The sequence below is a fragment of the Pyrus communis genome, chromosome 6 (genome assembly GCF_963583255.1).
Source record: "Pyrus communis chromosome 6, drPyrComm1.1, whole genome shotgun sequence".
Taxonomy (NCBI): domain Eukaryota; kingdom Viridiplantae; phylum Streptophyta; class Magnoliopsida; order Rosales; family Rosaceae; genus Pyrus; species Pyrus communis.
In genome coordinates this window covers 10,269,662-10,289,267 of record NC_084808.1, presented here as the reverse complement: position 1 = coordinate 10,289,267, position 19,606 = coordinate 10,269,662, and the positions used below count along the sequence as shown (strand labels likewise).

The 19,606-nt window shown below is 37.1% G+C and overlaps 1 protein-coding gene across 1 annotated transcript; it reads right to left on the bottom strand.

Annotated features, from left to right (window-relative positions):
• Positions 1-9,114: 9,114 nt before the first annotated feature.
• LOC137738054 (uncharacterized) lies at positions 9,115-17,861 on the bottom strand. The gene is made up of 16 exons (XM_068477657.1): positions 17,631-17,861; positions 17,359-17,532; positions 17,076-17,264; positions 16,014-16,422; positions 15,790-15,908; positions 15,605-15,682; positions 14,222-14,362; positions 13,965-14,009; positions 13,693-13,859; positions 13,359-13,437; positions 13,195-13,280; positions 12,403-12,532; positions 11,664-11,796; positions 11,149-11,270; positions 10,386-10,584; positions 9,115-9,754 (listed from the first exon to the last, which is right to left on the bottom strand). The coding sequence occupies exons 1-16, from the start codon at positions 17,748-17,750 to the stop codon at positions 9,552-9,554; spliced, it is 2,394 nt and encodes a 797-aa protein (XP_068333758.1). The 5' UTR covers positions 17,751-17,861; the 3' UTR covers positions 9,115-9,551.
• Between the last annotated feature and the right edge of the window lie 1,745 nt (positions 17,862-19,606).

The window sequence follows — 19,606 nt, the reverse complement described above, 5'->3', positions numbered from 1 at the left end:
GTGCTCAAAAGAGTAATCGAGTACACTGAACAACGATCAAACGAGAGTTCGAACATACATGTCATGTGAGAACTCGATAGTTGCAATATGCAAAGTAGTCCTTTGACCTGAGGCATCATTGATGTCTAATGGTTAGGTCCTTGATCTTTGATTATGTCAACGGCATTCCATTGGAGTGTCCACGGCATTGTTGGGGTCAAGCTATCTAGTCATGTAGGCATATGAATGCACAACAAGGGATCTCTAACCTTCCATGGTGGAAGGAGAATACTCTAAGATATGATTCGAAAGTCTTTGGCCAAAGCATATGAATATGACTAAGGAAGCTTGTTCCAAATCTTATTCAATTGAATCATATAGAGAAGTATCACATTGGATAGTAGACATGAAACAAACTATCACTTAAACAATGTGATTAAGAGTATTGTATTAGAGAAGGACCGTATTGCATTGTAGTTGTAACTGGATAGGTTCTCCAACCACTTCTACTTAGCTTGGGTAACCATGACATGCTGCTAGGCGTCACCCATGGTTTGTGGAAGCCCTAAAGATTAGCAAACACTAATTTTAAGGGAGAATTGAAATGTGGTTTCAATTCACAATCGATCGTTAAGAGTAACATCGCCCACTACCTTGCTAATTGGAACCTAATGGATCGTACACCGAGTAAGGATATAAGTGAAGAAATTATATGAAATGGATAAGCAATTAAATGGTTTAATTGAAGAATGGTCAAGATTAATTAAATAGTTAATTAATTATACGAAACGTTCGTATTGGGCGTTTAAGTTAGTTTTGGGCTTCGGGGCACAAAAACGTTTTGGTCCACAAGGCCCATTATGTTTAAGTTGTATGACAACTAAAACAAAATGGGCAATTAAGCCCAATAACAACATATGGCCATAAGGGTGAAGGGTAGCAAACTTGTATTAATTACAAGTTTGCCACTCACATGAAATGAAGTGTAAAATCAATATTATAGCTTGGTTTCAAATTAAGGGTTTTCTAATAGAATTTGGGAAAAAAAAACATTTTCTCTAATTTTTCTACATAGAGGCGGGCCACTTAGGGGAGGAACATCTAGCAATCTTCTTCTTCCCTAAGTCATCCATTTCATCTTCACACTACATCTTTGGTGTGGAGACTTAGAGACACCAAACCTTTGGTGTTTTTGGAGAACAAATCCTCAAATCCTCAAAGAAGAAAAGGAGCACTAAAAGGGAGGAAATCACAAGGAAGATCCAAGGAGCAAGGAGGTGACTTGAAGGCACTCCACTTGGGTGAATCCCTTGTGTAATCAAGGATGAGCTTCAAGGGTAAAGAATCTCTAAATTCTTATTCTCTTTAATATTGTTAAAGAGTCTTATGGTTCACCATATACTAGGCTTTGAAAGTCATGGGTTTTATGAATTGTTTTTGAATGCATGCCTACTTTAAAGTGTTATTAGTATGCCTATGTATTCAAATGTTCTTACATGTTCTTAGCTAGGACAAAATTTTTCCTTCAAAAACAACCACAAAACGTAAAATCACACTAGGGGCAAAATCATCTTTTCACGCGTACGTTTTAAAATTCTCGAAACGGGCTGTCACACCCTAGGTTTTATTTTCTCATGTTTTTAATTTTATTTTAAAGTCATATTTCATCTTTATTTTAATTCAAATCTTCTATGTTATCAGTTAAAGCTTCTCAATTATAATTTGTTTCATTTTAGTTAGTAAGACTTTTAGAATCAATTTGATCTCTATGGGACGATATATGTGCTTATATGATATACAATCATCCGATTTGTATTCTTGCGAGCACTAAAATTTGAGACTTAATGAGTTTAATTTTTGTTATCTAATTTACACAACAACGTACAAAAGTCGCCTGTCCCCGAAGGGACGATAAGAACATATTCTAGCTACACAAATACTCATTTTTGGTTAGTACATCAAAAATGAGTATTAAGTCGTGCAGTTTAGGGATGAAAATGCATGCCAACGATTCAACATTGCAAAACATTTAATGGCTTTGTACTCAAAAGCTACATGGCTTGCTCCCCACATGAGAATGCATGCGATGTTGTTGAGTACGAACCGGCCCATAACTTAGGACAAAAAACCATGGCAGTTAAGTCATTAGTCACTGGATTCTGGGGCAATGGATGCCAGTCCATTCTCTTCAGAAGATGCAGCATAGTAAGATGGAAAAGTTCTTTCAGAACACACAACAATAAAACCTCTCTATGGTACTATTCTATTATTCTATATAGGAATAACCTACTTGCGGTCTCAATTTGGCTAGTTATGTACAAAAATAAACTACACATTGTAATTATTGTTGGTCTCATATGGAGAAAACTCGCCTCTAGGTAGTAATAATTGTTGATAAGTATAAAAATATTCACTGTCACAACAAAAAAAATTATAATGAACTAAAATATTTCGCTATAATTATTTGGAACACTGTTTTATTTTCAAAGTTAATACCAAGCCTTTGAGCTTGCGAGTACGTAATATCTCGTCAACATTGTTGACCTATATTGACTTAGAAATGCCACATAATCTGCCATGTCATCAATAATGCAGTTGGAATTAGTTAGGGTGGTTATATGTAGCTTACAAGGAAAGGAAGTTAGTTAGGCTACAAGATGCATAAAAGGCTTATTGTAGCTTATTGTGTGTATGAAGAATCCCTTTGATTAATACAATCTTTCTACCTTCTCTTTGCTTTCTCTCTCTAGTTTTTCAATAGCTTTCTTACTATGTTTTCTTTTTCATTTCTGCAATTCAATAGCTTCTGTTAAGATGGTATCAATCGCCCGAACGATCCTTGGTGCTATCTCTTCCGCTGACGAGTTCATTGAAGTTCTTGGAGGTTGCCTGTAGTTCCAATCGGTTTTCTTTGGTTCTTGGATCGCTGAATTGAGTATCAGGTCGACTAATTTCCTCCTTTTATCTTTTGCACACCAAGTTTTTGTGTTTTTGCATTAGTGAAGAATTATGGCGATTTTGGGTGTTTTCTCTGGTTGTTTGTCTCTGGGTTCTTTGATGGATATTATTAAGGCAGATGCCAAGAATTGTTGACGGTAGAAGAAATATATGTGTGTTGTCAAAAATTATGTCAATTGTTGAAGTTTATGAGTTTTATTAATTGAAAATTGTTGAGGTCGATGCCACGAATGTTTGACAATAGTGAAGTTTGTGAATTGTGAAAAAGGCCGATGCCAAGAATGTTTGTGTATATGATTTTCATTGAAGTTGATAATTGAAGGAGGTCGAAACCACAAAGATGGTGAATTTGTGAAGTATATTGAGTTGAATTTGTTGATTTCTTGAATTTGTGAAGTATATTGTTCTTTCTTGAAAGTGTTTAGCGATCAATATGTCTGATAAATCAGTGAGAATTGAGAACCTGCTAGGAATGCTAACAGTTAAATTGCAAGATGGTAACTTTGTGACGTGGGATTATCAGTTTCGGTCAGTTTTAAGTGGGTATGATTTCTTGGATTTCTTTACTGGTGAGTCACCATGTCCACCAAAATTTGCGATTGATACTGACACTGGGGTAACTAAAGAGATTACTGAGGCTTATAAATCTTGGGTTCAGAAAGATATGGCGCTATTGAGTTTGGTAATTGACACTCTTTCAGATGATGCAATGGAGTATGTCGTTGGTTGCAAAACTTCTCATGAAGCCTAGACAAACTTACAAGAAAGATATGCTTTTGTATCCTCGGCTAGAATAAATCAACTCAAGACTGAGTTTTATACGATTCAAAAGGGTGGTGATTCTATAAACAAATATTTACTTAAGTTGAAAGCAATTCGAGATCAACTTATTGTTGTAGGGAAGAGAGTGACAGATAATGATTTGGTGATTGCTGCATTGTCTAGTTTGCCACCTGAGTTTGATGTTGTCAAAACAATGATTTTAGCAAAGGAAACATCGATTCCGTTGAAAGATTCCAGGGCTCAATTGATTGGTGCTGAACTAACTATAGAAGCAAGAGTCAACACATTGACAAGTGGAATGGCTGCAATGTATGTTCAAAGGAATCAGTCTAAAAATGGGAATCAAACTTATGGTTACTCACAAGGAGAAAGTTCAAGTTCAAGCGCTGTTTCCAGAGTAGTTGATGGTCAAGGGTATCAAGGAAATAACACGTCCTACAATAACAAAAATGGTTATAGCTCTTCACAGAATCATAACAGGAATAGTTATTGGGGATATGGTTCATTCAATAACTCAAGGCCTTATCAAGGTAATCGACAAAGAGGGGGAACAATTATAATGGTTCAAGGAACTCTTGGAATGGCAATACTAGTTTCAGATATGGTGTTGCGGTTGAATGTCAAATATGTTCTCGAATGAGGCATACTGCTCCAAATTGCTTGAACAGAAGTGATAATGGTTCATATTCCAATGGATATCAGATTACTATATGTCAAATTTGTGGGAAGAAAGGGCACAATGCTCTTGAGTGTAGGCACAAAAACAATTATGCCTATCAAGGTGCACCTTCACCTCCCTCTCTCACTGCATTTTCTACTCAAACTCCATCTTACATGTCTGCAGCAGAATTTGGTCAAAATGCTCAAGGTTTCAATGTTGCTGATACATGGGTCTTAGATACTGGTGCATCACACCATATGACACCTAATCTTGGAAATTTGAATCAACATGTGCAATATAATGGTGATGAGAAAATCATCATTGGTAATGGGTAAGGTTTGATTGTTAAACACATTGGTTCTACAACACTTTCAACTCCACATCATTCACTGTTTCTCAAAAATTTACTACATGTTCCAACAATTATTGTTAACCTTTTATTTGTCAAAAAGCTTTGTAAAGATAATGGTTGTTGGTTCATATGTGATGAGAGTGTGTTTTTTATACAAGACAAGGTAGCAGGAATGATATTGTACCAAGACAAAAGTAGAGGAAAGCTATACGAGATCTATGTAAATGTGTTTCCAGGAAGATTTGGTGTTGGTTCAAATAAAGTCGTTGCTTTGCTCGGGAAGCTTGTGAAAGTTTCAACTTGGCACAAGAGACTAGGACACCCATCTAAAGAAGTACTTGTTGTTATGCTCAGAAATGCAGGACAGTTACCTAGTGAGGATTCATCACCTTCATTTTGTTCTTCCTATTTCTCTGGGAAAATGTGTAGGCAACCCTTTTCTGTAAAAGACACTAGGATTAACTCTATTTTTGAAAAAGTACATTTTGATATATGGAGACCTGCCCCAACTAAGTCTTTAGAAGGATTTAGGTACTATGTGAGTTTTATTGATGAATTTTCAAGATTTGTAGGGATCTTCCCACTTATCAATAAATCAGATATTTTTCAAATATTCATCAATTTTTCAGCATTTGTTACAAATCAGTTTAATACTACAATTAAGTGCCTACAAATAGATGGTTGTTCTAAGTATATGAGTAATAAGTTTCAGTCCTTCTTGGCAACTAAAGGGATTGTACATTCCATATCATGTCCATATAGCCCTCAGCAAAATGGTCTTGCTGAGAGGAAACATAGACGCCTAGTAGAAACTGCAATTACACTTCTTGGTGAAGCTAGGATTCCATTACAGTTTTGGAATTATGCTTGCCATCATGTTGCATTTCTGATAAACAGAATGCCATGTAAGATTTTGGGAATGAAGTCTCCATATTAGTTACTGTGTCATCAAGAACCAATGTTGAATACTTCAAAAATATTTGGTTCTGCAGTCTATCCATTCTTAGGGCCATACAATCAGAACAAACTGCAATCTAGATTTAAACAGTGTGTTTTTCTCGATTTTACTGCTGGATACAAGGGGGTAGTGTGTTTTGATATATCTAGTAATAAACTAGTGTTGTCCAGACATGTCATTCATGATGAGAATACATTTCCATTCAAAAGTAAAATGCAATTGTCTTCAATGAGTTCAAACAAGCCACAGGGTACACAAATCTCTCCAATTATTATTCAATTGTCTTCATCTGGTACAAGGATAGATCCTACAACTCCTCATATTCATGAAGATTCATATGCAAACCCTGAAATTGTTAAAGACAGGTCAAGAGACAGTTTGCAGGATCTTAGTTCATCTACTCAAGACTCACAGGATCTCAGTAATCATGATAATAGCTCTTCTCCTTTTACTCTAGCAGCTTCAAATCAAAGTACAATGTCACTGCTACCTATCCACTATCCTTCACAATTAGAGGTAATACTACCAATCTCTTCTCCTTTGGTTGAACCTAATGAACAACCAGTTCATTCTATGGTCACATGATTGAAGTCAAGTACAATTCCAAGGAAATCATACATTGGATTCATTGCTTCATTTCTAGTGTTACAAACGTTATAGATAGATGATGAGTATGACTTTGTTGGTGGATTTTCTTTTATTGTTGCAATTAAGGATATGGATGAACCCTCTACATTCAGGAAAGCCTCTACGATTCCTCAATGGAAAAATGCAATGCAAAAAGAGTTTAATGCACTAAAAGCTTAGGGGACATGGGAATTGGTTTCTCCTCCACAAAACAGAACAGTTATTGGAAGCAAGTGGGTTTACAAGATTAAGAAAAAACCTGATGAAAGTGTAGCTAGATATAAAGCGAGACTTATGGCTCAGGGATTCTCACAAGAACAAGGTTTAGACTATTCAAAAACTTTTAGTCCAGTAGTAAGACACACTATTGCGAGGTTGATTTTGTCTTTAGCAGCAATACACAAATGGGAATTAAGGCAATTTGACATCAAAAATGCATTTGTACATGGTGAGTTATAAGAAGAGGTGTATATGAAACATCATCACGAGTTTGTTGAACAAACCAAACCCAATTATGTTTGTAAGTTGGTTAAATCATTGTATTGGTTGAAACAGGCTCCTCGAGCATGGAACTCAAAGTTCACAAGCTATTTAACAACTTTGGGATTTGTTGCTTCTGCATCTGATACTAGTCTTTTGTGAAAAATGATGACAAGGATGTGGTGGTTTTCTTACTATATGTGGATGACATTATTTTAACAGGATCAAATGCTACTAAAGTCCAACAAGTTATTGAAGATTTGGCAGGTGTGTTTGACTTGAAGGATATGGGCAAACTTACATATTTCTTGGGTCTCCAAATTCAATACAAAGAGAATAGGGACATCTTTGTGAATCAATCTAAGTATGTTAAAGATTTGATTCACAAAGCCAGAATGGAGTCATGCAAACTAGCAAATACTCCATGCAAACCACATAGTCAGATGCTACTAAATGAAGGTAAACCATTGCAGGTGTTAGATCCCACATCGACCAAGGAAGATGATCCTCTATGCCTTATATGTACATGCCCACCTCTATATAGCACGAGGCCTTTTCGGGAGCTTACTGGCTTCAGATTCCATAGGAACTCCAAAGTTAAGCGAGATCACACGAGAGCAAACCCAGGATGGGTGACCCACTGGAAAGTTCTCGTGTGAGTTCGCAGAAACAAAACTGTGAGGGCGTGGTCGAGGCCCAAAGCAGACAATATCGTGTTACGGCAGAGGCGAGGCCGGGATGTGACAATTTGGTATCAGAGCCAATCCCTGGCCGGAAGTGTGCCAACAAGAGCGTCGGGCCCCTAAGGGGGTGGATTGTTAGATCCCACATCGTCCAGGGGAAAGGATCCTCTATGCCTTAGATGTACATGCCCACCTTCAAATAGCACGAGGCCTTTTGAGAGCTCATTGGCTTCGGATTCCATAAGAACTCTGACGTTAAGCGAGATCATGCAAGAGCAATCCCAGGATGGGTGACCCACTGGGAAGTTCTCGTGTGAGTTCCTAGAAACAAAACAGTGAGGGCATGGTCGGCGCCCAAAGCGGAAAATATTGTGCTACGGCTGAGGCGAGGCTGGGATGTGACAATAGGATTCTACATTGTATCAAAGTTTGGTTGGCTCACTACAGTATCTCACATTCACACGCCCAAACATAATTTATGCTGTGAATTCAGTATGTCAATTCATGGCTGCTCCAATAGATATACATATAATCTCTATAAAAATGATCATTAGGTATCTTCAAGGTACTATAAAGTGTGGAATCACATATTCAGCTGACACTGCCATGCATTTAACAACATTTTCAAATGCCAGTTGGGCTGCTGATCTGAATACAAGAAGGTCCGTGAAGGGATACGTGGTTTATCTTGGAGGGAATCTGATCTCTTGGCAATCAAAGAAGCAAACATCAGTTTCTAGAAGCTCTACAGAAGCAGAATACAAGACACTAGCTCATACTGCAGCCGATGTAGCATGGACTTGACTAATCTTGAAAGACTTGGGAGTGATCTTATTTGTTCAACCTACCATCTATTGTGATAATATGTCAACAATCGCACTTAGTGCAAATCCTGTATATCATTCAAGGATAAAACATCTTGATACGGATTACCATTTTGTCAGAGAGAGGGTGCATCAAGGTGATCTGTTGGTCGAATGTCTCTCCACTGATGAACAGACAACCGATATTCTTACTAAAGGTCTACATAGTCCAACATTCACTCGACATTGTTTCAATCTCAAACTAGGTTACCCTAGTTGAGATTGAGGGGGGATGTTGACCTATATTGACTTAGAAATGCCACATAATCTGCCATGTCATCAATAATGCAGTCGAGAATTAGTTAGGGTGGTTATATGTAGCCTACAAGGAAAGGAAGTTAGTTAGGCTACAAGATGTATAAAAGGCTGATTGCAGCTTATTGTGTGTATGAAGAATCCTTTCAATTAATACAATCTCTCTACTTTCTCTCTGCCTTCTCTCTCTAGTTTTTCGATAGCTTTCTTACTGTGTTTTCTTCTTCATTTCTACAATTCAATTGCTTCTGTTAAGAAACAGTCATTTTTTTGTTTTAGCCACAATGTTTCTAGCTTCTCAAGCATGTTTACATGAAAGCATTAAAGAGAGCACTACCTACATACATGCACTAGATTTTAAAAATTGGGTGTCTTTCTTTTTTTAACGTTACATCTAGAAAATTGACGTACTCCACTAGTAGTTCTTTGATCATCTAAGTCCCAATTACCCCCTCCAATTGCATATGTATAAAAATAACGAACATTGTAAAACAAGCTCCAAAAAGCAAGGAAGCTAAGCCATAATACAATCTAGACAAAGGCCAAAATCTCATTCCACTTAAAAGTAGCTTACAATAGAGTTTAAAATCCAATACAAACTCATGAAATGTACAAAATCTTCTTCAGAAAAATAAGAATACAAAATTTTGCAGTAACCGTGCACTCCGAATTACAAACTTTCCCATGCCACTGGAACTTCCTTCAGTTGGCCGTTTTGGTTCCCCTACGGGCTAGAATTTTGTCCAGCGAGATTCAAGAGATAAAGATCATCATAACGCGAGCCACAACTACTATATTCGCAAATTTAAAGACATTGTTCATTTAATCTAACTTGGCGTTGACCTCATTTACATCGCATCCACAAAATGCGTGATGCTGAGCATATCAACGCATCTAGTTTTCTTCATACCTTCACTTGATCAAGAATGGCAGTGGAAGCCACCGAAACAAGTTATTCTACCATTGCAGTCCTCCTTTCTAGCAGTGATTCCATAAAATCTGAACACAGTTTGGTTAGGGGTGGAAGTTCATGAGATGACCCACTAAATATGGTCTCCCAAGGCCTCTGTGATGGAGCAGATGGGGCCACGGTCTGGTCTCTCTTTATATCAAACTTCGGTAGCTCCCCGTAGATAGATGAATATCCAAATTGCCCTGGTATATGAAAAATAAATTAATAACAAGATACAATACTGTAATACGGGTAATTCATACACACATCGTGTAGAAACCCAAATATCATCATTCTTCGGCTCTCAACAAATTAAATAACGACATCAACATGGTTTTGCTGAAAAGCAATATCTGTATATGGTTTAATTGATAAAAAGCTTACATACCAACATATAAATCAACTTTTCGTCATCAGTTCTCCTAAACAATTATCTAATGTACTTACATATATATATGTATGCTTGCATGCATATATGCATGAGGATAAAATATGCTAATTCTAAACTGAGCTTGAAACCGATGGTGACTAAGGGCATCCATATGGGGGAATCTCATTTTCCACTAGAAAGTCTGTCTGAATAAGAGGGCTTCTGCTCAAAGTTCAAACAGAGCATTTGAGTTTCCTAACCTTGCATATTTTCCTTTCCCAAATATTATACGACAAATTTACAATGAGTAGATTAAGGATTTATAAATATAATAGCATATTATGTCATATGTATGTTATTTTAAAATTAACAATATAATATATGGGCCCCTTGTTCACACATCATGCTGATCTTTTGTTGCTACAGACAATAAGCAACACAACTAATGCACAAGGAAACTCTACCTGTTTCATCAGGGGCAACACGACTCCCCGGCCTGGTTAGACTAAGTTCTTTTGCTTCAATGTTATATGGGTCAAAGATGACGTATTCATGGTCACCATTTATATAGACAAGCAAAGCTTGTGGACGGTTCCTATCTAAAATATTTTGTTGGTTAGAAAGTTGGTCGCTGTTGAGAAAAGCAAGCCCGCCTCCCTGAGCCTGCAATAAAAGCATAAAGGATTAAAATACAATTCATTCTTTTGTAATACTATGAAGCGACAGCAGTTGCAACACGAATTCGTGCTTCAACTGTATAAGCTTTAGAGTTATAATGTACATCACAAAATGGTTTAGATTTTTCCTTGTTTCTTTATCTCGTCATTTTTCTGTGGCTTGAGAAAGTTGGAACTTCTTAAACAAAGTGAGGTCTTCTTCATTTTCTTCGGGGAAAATGTGATTAATAAATAAATACACAAGGAACACAAATGTGAATGTATCCTGAAAGCAAGCTACTATTTATGGATTCATACGTCTTAAAACACATCCAAATTCCAGCCCTCAGATTTTTACGGCAGCGCTGTCCTCACCAAATTATACAGTTTATATCTTTGTTCATAGAAAAATAAATCAATCAATTGAGTCTTAATGCAAATGAAAGTTAAAGGCGAAATTAACACTTACAAATTTCTTATATTTTATTATAAGAGTAACAAGAAAATGGGGATGGATATACCAGAAAGACTTTCAACAAAAAGCACTAAAGCAGAGATTTTAAGTATATACCTTCCTTACAGACCACATAGCCAATGGAACAGGATCTGTTGCATTGAATAATAAGATTACCCCATCTTTTCCTAGTAAAGATAGAACTGCAAATGATGACGAATCTACCGCACAGGTAACAGCTGAAAATTTTAGAAATAGCAGATGTTAAATCGATGTACAACACTAGTGACATGACTGTCACAATTAGTAAATATACAAGAACGTTCAGCTTGATGTCACTAAACTATAAATGGGACAGTGTTCAATGTTATCAGTGCCACTCTGAGCCCTTCGAAAGTTATAAACGTGAATGGCTGGTTTAAATTATTGAGGGGCTTCCTTAGCCCTTAGCGTATGCATTAAACTGAGTTGTACACCAGGATAAAGATAAAACCACAAGTCACTTCAATTGCATTTATTACACAAACAATATTGATGTGATTAGGAAAACCTTAAGCAGAGAAAAAGTACAAACACAATTTACAAAGTGTTTTGCACAGTGGGTGAGGAGAGGGAGAGACAAAGGTTCAAACCTTCTACGTGTAGCTTATATGACCAAGATTCAGATAGTTTTGACATGCTCCACACCGATAGTTGCGGTTTTGACCCTTTAGTGACAGACACGAGATACTCTGATTTCCCAGCAAAAGATAGGGTCGCAATTGGCTGAGGAAAAAAAAATATATATAAGCAGCGTTTGAGTTACATTTCAATATATGCCAGCAACTCTATCGAGTGTACCAGCCTCAAAATGATGCAGCAAGCATAATTAAAAAGGGTGTAAATTCTAAAGATGCTCCCAACTTCAGGCATTTGAAGATCACCCATACCATACCCCAACAAACTTACAACCGCCCATACCCAGAAAAACTTAAGACCACCACGCTCAACTGGAAGCAGAAGAGACGTCTGAAGTTCTTAATATATCTTTTATACTAGGTAATCTAGTATCCTTATGCATGAAGATAATCAATGAAAGATCAGAACCCAGTGTAAAGATTTTAGAAGTAGAAAGGCCCCGACTTGAATTTTTTCACACATTTGAAGACCACCCGTACCCTATAAAATTTAAGACTACCCATAACCAGAAAAACTTAAGATCACCATGCTCAACCAGGCCGAGACATCCCTGATTTAGAACCCAGTGTAAAGACTAGACGTAGAAAGGGCATGACTCGCATTTTTCCAAGCACTGATATGATGATTCACATGAATAACATATGTTTCTGAAGAAAGATTAGTCCAAAGATGATTGGGATCTGAAAAAATCACCATCTGCATCTCTCCAATGACAGCTACAAGTGCATTGTTGTCGGGGTCCCATAGAGTGATTACGTTTTCAGCTGCAACCGCCAGAACAGAACCATCGCCAGAAAATGCAGCAGCTGTCATTGGCTTATTCCTGAGAAGGAAATGATTTTCCATAAGACAGAGTTATCAAAGCAGTTCATATGTGTTACGAAGACAGCCAAAAACCAAAAGTTTCAAACACCAGGTTATGTATATGTGCAAAAACATCTAATGTGTACACTCTTTTTTCCTTTTTACCCTGGTACTCTATCCCCCGCCCATTTTTTCATGAGCTATATCTGCAACTGAGGTGTCCACTTTTTGAAAGAAAACAAATTTTCATAGAAGAAAAATGAAGGACTGCAAAACAGATGACAAGGTTTCTTCTTGCCTATAAGACCTGACACGCAATCTGTAAGAAATAATAAACAGATACCAAGAACAGTACTTTAAAACACTACAACATCAAAAGCTTTATGGAACGACACAAGAACAAGAAATTCACACAGCAGAGTTAGCTACTACAACTAACCAATATTCAGTTAGAAATATCATGATTAAGATCTGACTCGAATCCAAAATAAATTGGGTTCGTAATTCACTCCCCAAAAATTTTGGCTATTCATGACTTAACCATCTCTTTATACTTAGATTTAATCACTCTTTATAGTTAGTAAATTCTTTTTCAACAAATGTTGGGTATTCAACTCTCAGCAAGAACAGTGACAATATCTACATGAAAGTTTTTCCTTACTAAAAAGGGAAGGAACATACTTGTATGAACCTATTGCATGACACATCCACCCAGAATGTTGCAGCGCCTCATGCTTCTGCTGAATCTCATCACTGCAAACCCAAATCTGAGACAGTGCAACAAAACTGTAAACTACACAGGAAACAGAATCCTCAACAGTAATTATCAAAATCATTCAAATTACCTTGAAATCCCCACCATATGATGAGCTAGCAACCATTTGACGAGTAGGATGGAACGCAAGGGAAGAAATTCTAGCATCCCTATACAACACAAAATATTAACAGTTACCACGAGTGTATATCATTTATACAAATGACAATGCAACCTAACTAATAAATATACTTATCATCACGACTTTGAAGCACATAAGAGACTGTAAATTAACAAGATACCAGTTTTTCCTTGTCTTTAACAAGTTCAATAGCAGTCACTACTTTATAACAGGACTACCAACAAGTATTATAACAACAGATAGACATCAGATTCCATCCACAATAGATCAGTCAGGCCCATACCTGTGAGGTTCATAAACAACAGTGGACAGGCTGAAATTTTTGTTCTGTGGCCCTGATGCCCAAAATTTAAGACAAACAAGACTACCTAACCCCTCCTCGGGAAGCTTAACTTCAACAGTGCTCATCATAGAGCCATCTTTAGATAAAGACACCAAAGTCACTGTTACCTGTGACCGAAATAACCCAAGACATGGTCAAATTAGTGATCATGTGTTTTAAAAGAATGAAAACCAAATATAACTTCAAGCTAGAAACTAAAACAAGCAACTTACTCTGACTTCATCCCCTGGTTGATGGTTTCTTTCACATATTTGAACCTGCAAATTACCGAGTGAGAAAAATTTCACTTACACATCATCACTTATATGACCCTAAAAAAAAAAGCCTCGCCCTAGAAAAATCAACAATTAATTATCTAACCATAGATCACCGCAAAAAAAAAAAAAAAAAAAAAAAAAAAAAGCTCGCCCTAGAAAATTCAACAATTAATTATCCATTGAAATATCAATTAAACAAGAAACATAATCACCTCAGACATTTCACGGTCATCAAACAAGCTGTAGAATTGGATGCGATAATTCACGGTACGCAAGGCAACCAACCCATCAGTGTGATCAAAGGCAAACTTGCTGCATATTCCATCATATATCTCTGGACATGAATAAGGAAGCTGAAAAGTAAAGAAAGCTGTTTAGAAGCTGAAACTATTTTACTCACAGAAAGCTGCTGAAACCAATTTCAAAGAATGTGTACAAAAAGGTGAAGGAATCCATCAAGCAGGTATCCAGGCACATTCATGAAAGGAAAGGAAAAAATAGCTTAAGAACCAGCTCACTTTTATCTCACAGATGCACAAATTTTTTTTTCTCTGCATCAGGGTGAAAGAAATTTAAGGCCAATCACAAGGCAATTATAGGCAGAAATTTCATCAGCATATTCACTCCCAGCCGGGGTTGCACAGGTCATGGATTGCTTCGGTACATGAAACAGGAACGGGTACAGGGTGCACAGTTTCATGGGTGCCCAGGACATTAGGGGTATACTTAGTCAGTACAATATTCCTGGTCGCAGTTCATTGTGAATTTTGTTTGGACCTTTTTCAGTAATAACACATGAAAAAATATACAAAATGTATTTATTAACCTGGCCAAGTCAACCTTTATCTCAGGTTAACCTAAAACACTTAAACGGTTTTATAACTTTAATAAGAAAATCTTAATAGATAATAGATATATATTATACTCTGTTTTTAATTAATAAAGCAAAACCAAAATGGTGTAATTTACTAAAGATATACACTTTTCCCGTAAGCCGTCGCAGAGGCACGGAGAAGACATGGAACTGAACTGCTCAAGATCACAACTCGTGACTGAGACCTATCTATTTGGCTGCAATCAGCGACAGCAGTCAGTTCGTCAAGACCAGCGACCCAGATCGTGAATTGTCTGTTTGGGATCGTGCAATCTAGAATGCAGGTCGCAAGGTCAGTCGACGAACCATGCAACACTACTCCCAGAAAAGGTACAGGGACTTAATGATGTCCTTTTAGTATGCTTATGCAACAAACCACCGGGCCCAGATTCAATGTGACCAATTCTAAAGGTTCTTCGAGAGAAAATCATGAGTAGGATTTCATCACCTGGCTCACAACAAAAAGGTACAGTTGACCCTGAGTTTATTTTTATTTTTTAAATGAAACTTGACTCTGATTTATTTGCATGTTGTTTGCCTCCAAAATTGAGGCCTATACTCAATGTTTTGGTATTCTTAGTAGCATTCTATATGGCACGTACATCTAATGATGTGCACTGTGAATACTATAACCTACTAATAGTGGTTCTTATAAAAGAACATAACATTTCTTACTAATTACTATTAACTCAACCTATTAAATGTTTATGATGAGTCATACCTTGATCCCTGAAATAGACTTCACGATTTCCATGGAGGGCATCTTTAGTATATGAATTTGATTATCTGCACAAGATATCTAAAATCCATATATCAGTGAAAACAGTAGAATACATTAGTTCCTTATCACATAGAATGCATGACTATGTTACAATACTCCCTCCCAGAAAATTGAAGTTTTCTTACAGAAGAAAGTGAAGGGTCGGGAGAATCAGTCAAATATAGAAGAGGAGATCCAATTCTGGGCAAGAACTTCTTTTTCCCTGTGTCTAGCTGCCAGACCACAAGAACTCCTTCCATTCCACCTGGATAAGACAGAATTCTCATAAATGTCACTTGACAATAAGAATCAATGCAAAGCAAGGCATAATCCAGGCGATTTTCACCTCAGTCGCTCAAAACCCACATACCTGAATATAAATAGGCACCGTCAGAAGAGAAAGAAAGTACACTTATTCCAGCCGCATGCCAATGCCAGGTGGAGGAAGCATCAGCATCGTCATCTCCCCTAACTCCATCTCTTTCTTCCTCATTATTCATTGATCTTCCTTTCATTAATTTATCACCATCGGAAAATGTACGTTTACCGAATCCTGTCCAGATTAGAATTCTCCCACTTGTATCACCTGCGGCAACAATTGCCTGAGTTGGATGAAATGCAAGAACGTTAAAGTTTCTTGTATGATGCAGAGTAATCTTCTTAGCAATCATGAGTTTCGAGTCTATAGCAGGGACTCTCCATATATGAAGCTTCCGTTTGTTCCGGATGCCAAAGAATTTTCCTGAGGGACTGATAGTTATAGCCTCTGGTTTTCGAGTCTGTCAAATTCAAACCCATTGTCAATTTGTCATGCCTCATAAATTGCAATAGGAGAAGAAATATTGGAATTGGAGTCCACTTTCAACAAATTTAACGTAGTTCAGAAAAAGCTATTCCTATATAATTTCTGGAAGGTGTTAAAGGGCTGAGGAGTGAATGGAATTATCCTCATGTATCTCTTAAAGGAAGTTTCATCTCAAAAAAGTTAATATGAATTCTTGAGAGGGAATGAAATAATTCTTTCGGTCTTGGATAGTGTAAAGGAAATTGGTCTGAACAAATATTAGTTCTTAATCAGTACATTATGGAAAAGTTCATACAGACACATGTTTGCATCAATGTTAAGGACTTCAACTGTTATATCCTTCAAGTTCTGATCATGAGTAATATGCACCGGCATCACATAGGGTATGAGAACATTACTACATTGGCAGGCAATACAAAACAACACATGATAACACATAGCTATCAACGTATACGAAAAAGCACTAAACACGTAAATGTAACTTTCATGCAATAAAGCATATCATAGCACTTGTTCCCTTCATATATTCATTTCCACACATGCCAGAAGTAAACCGCATGAATATCACATATAATGTGTAGGAACAATATATAAAGTCAAAGAACTTCTAGTTCACTATTGCTGCACCTCAGAGAGAGCACCGCCAGCCAAACGAGATTCAGTCAAATTACACTTCCGAATCCGTCCACGCAACGGCTTTGGTGTGTTTTGTTGCACTTGGGTATTTTCAACAGACAAATAAGCAAAAACATGAGCTGCATTAGAATCATCCTCTCGTGTTCCTTTCCCGGGTTGGCCCATTATGGACGGAATAACCTGAAAATAAAAACCATATTGCTCACGCCGTCAAAAATTTCTGGGCTTCCAAACAGAAATTGAAAAACTAGAATAAAGCAGCAAAGCTACATACCATAGAGAAAATGGGCATTTTGATATCAATGGTCTTCATCAACTCAGGAACAGCAAAGTCCCAATAGCGAATGGTGCCGTCGACGGAGGCGGTCCAGCAGAAGCTCAGAGCCTTGTTGCCCGGAACTACTATGACGGAGGTGACCAAGCCATTGTGACCCTCCAAGGACGATATCTAATCAAAAGAAAGAAACAAAAAAATCGAATATTTTCAGGCAGGAGGGGGTATGAGAGTGTAAATTGAGGAGGAAGAGGAGGGTAAAGTTGGAAAACCTGCAAACCGGTGGAGGTGCTAAAGATGGAGACGGCGGTGCCTGTGCAGACGAGGAGGCGCTTGGCATCGGCGGAGAAGGCAGGATGTGCTGACACGTAGCTCTTGCCGCCCCTAATCATCTCTGTCTCTCTCAGCAACGGCGGAGCAACCGCTTTCGTGGCCGCTGGAAGGTTTTGGGGGTTTAAGAGCGGTGGCTGCTGAAAATCAAAAACCAAAAGGAAATACAAGAGCCCTCGACTTCGAGCATCCCTACAAATTCTTCTTTTTTATATTTTTAAATGTTAAACTTGTGGGCCCAACGGCTAACCTAGTGCATAATTTCTTTGTTAATGGGCGGGCCCAAGCCCAACAAAACATTGAAACTGCAAAATAATGAATCTTGCCCTCACAACATGAATTTTTTTTTTTTTTTTTTTTTAATACAACAATTTTTTGTTCTAAATGCCGCATAGCACGAGTTTACTATTACATGGTGCCTTATGTTATTGGCATGAGACGTTACCACGGCAGTGAATTTATATCATACAAGTTGTTCTCCTAAAAGAGGGAGAAAACTTATATGGTATGGGTTCACTACCATGTGGCGTCCCATGTAAATAATACAAAGACATGTGTGACCTTTTTCTACATATTCTTACATTATTGGCACAAGAAGTTACTGTAACAATTAACCTATGTCGTACAACTTGTTCTCCTAAAGGAGACTAGGGGTGGGCACGGTGCGGTTTGATACAATTCTACCCCCAAACCGGAACTAAAATCGGAAAAATATCAACGGTTCTATTCAGTGCGGTTCCGCTTAAATTTATTACTAGAACCGTACGGTTCGGTCTACACCGATTCCGATTTGGTTCTTGCCAGTTTACAGTTCCAAATACTAAATTATTTGAACACCAATCATCATGCATTCAAGTGAACAACAAGCAAAAACAAAAATTCAAATCATCATGCATTCAAGTGAACACCATATCATTTTTAATGCAAATGTCTTTGGTCAGTGGCACCAAGTGAACAACAAGAGACAATTAAAAGAAATATGCATTGGTCAGTCAACAAACAAAAAAAATCAAGAACATTAGTCTTCTGATATTGGTAGTAGCAGCAAGCAAAAAGAAATATTCAAATAGCATTAAAGGAAATATGCATTGGTCTCTTGATATTGGCAGCAACAACTAGCAAAAACAAAAATCCAAATGTCTTTGGCAATGGCAGATTCTTTTTCAAACAGCAACTCATGTACACAATCAAACAACATATAATCAAATTAAACAACTTATTTCAAAGAGCAAGCAAAATCAAACAACTTCTTATTTCAGAGAGCAAGCAAACAACGTACATCAAACAACAAGCTTACAATTCAAATTAGTAAGGAAGGTGCTAAAAAAACTAAAGTTATATATATACCATCAATAGTAAAAGGTGATAAATTAGGACTGAATAGTTTCTGAAGCCCCAAAGCTAGATGTGCTACCATTCCTTTTTTCTGGAACATATAAAAATCAAGAACTCACTAAAAAATAAGAAAGTAAGCATACAACAAAACAAGAGAAAAAGCAAAAACAAAGTAATGAAAAATAAATAGTCATACATGTTTCAAGTGCTTCATAAAACTCTATATCTTCCAAGATTGTCTCGTAGTCTAAAATTGAGATGTTATCTGATATCAACCAATTTTGAGTACAAATTAACCTCTTTACCATTAGATGAGTCAATGAAGTACAATATGAGTTCACAATCCTTCATATTGTGCTAAAGGCAGATTCTGAAGCTATCGTTGAGATCAGAATTGCAAAACTTCCTTTGCAATTAGTGCCAACACTGGGTTTTTAACACCATTTAAAATATCAAAATCTTGACCCACTTCCACTTTTTCATTGCGATCTAACAAGTATCTATCAAACTCATGCTTCGAGAGGCCGTGAGTTAGTTGTCGGCTAAGTGAAAAAAAAAAAAAATGAAAGTCTAAAGGTGTGAA

Coding starts and splice junctions, on each gene's coding strand:
- LOC137738054 (XM_068477657.1), bottom strand. CDS start 17,750: ATGATTAGGGGCGGCAAGAGCTACGTGTCAGCACATCCTGCCTTCTCC. Junction 15,683..15,789: donor CCGACCCTTCACTTTCTTCT/GTAAGAAAACTT, acceptor TATGGATTTTAG/ATATCTTGTGCAGATAATCA. Junction 11,797..12,402: donor TCATTGGAGAGATGCAGATG/GTGATTTTTTCA, acceptor TTTTTTCCTCAG/CCAATTGCGACCCTATCTTT.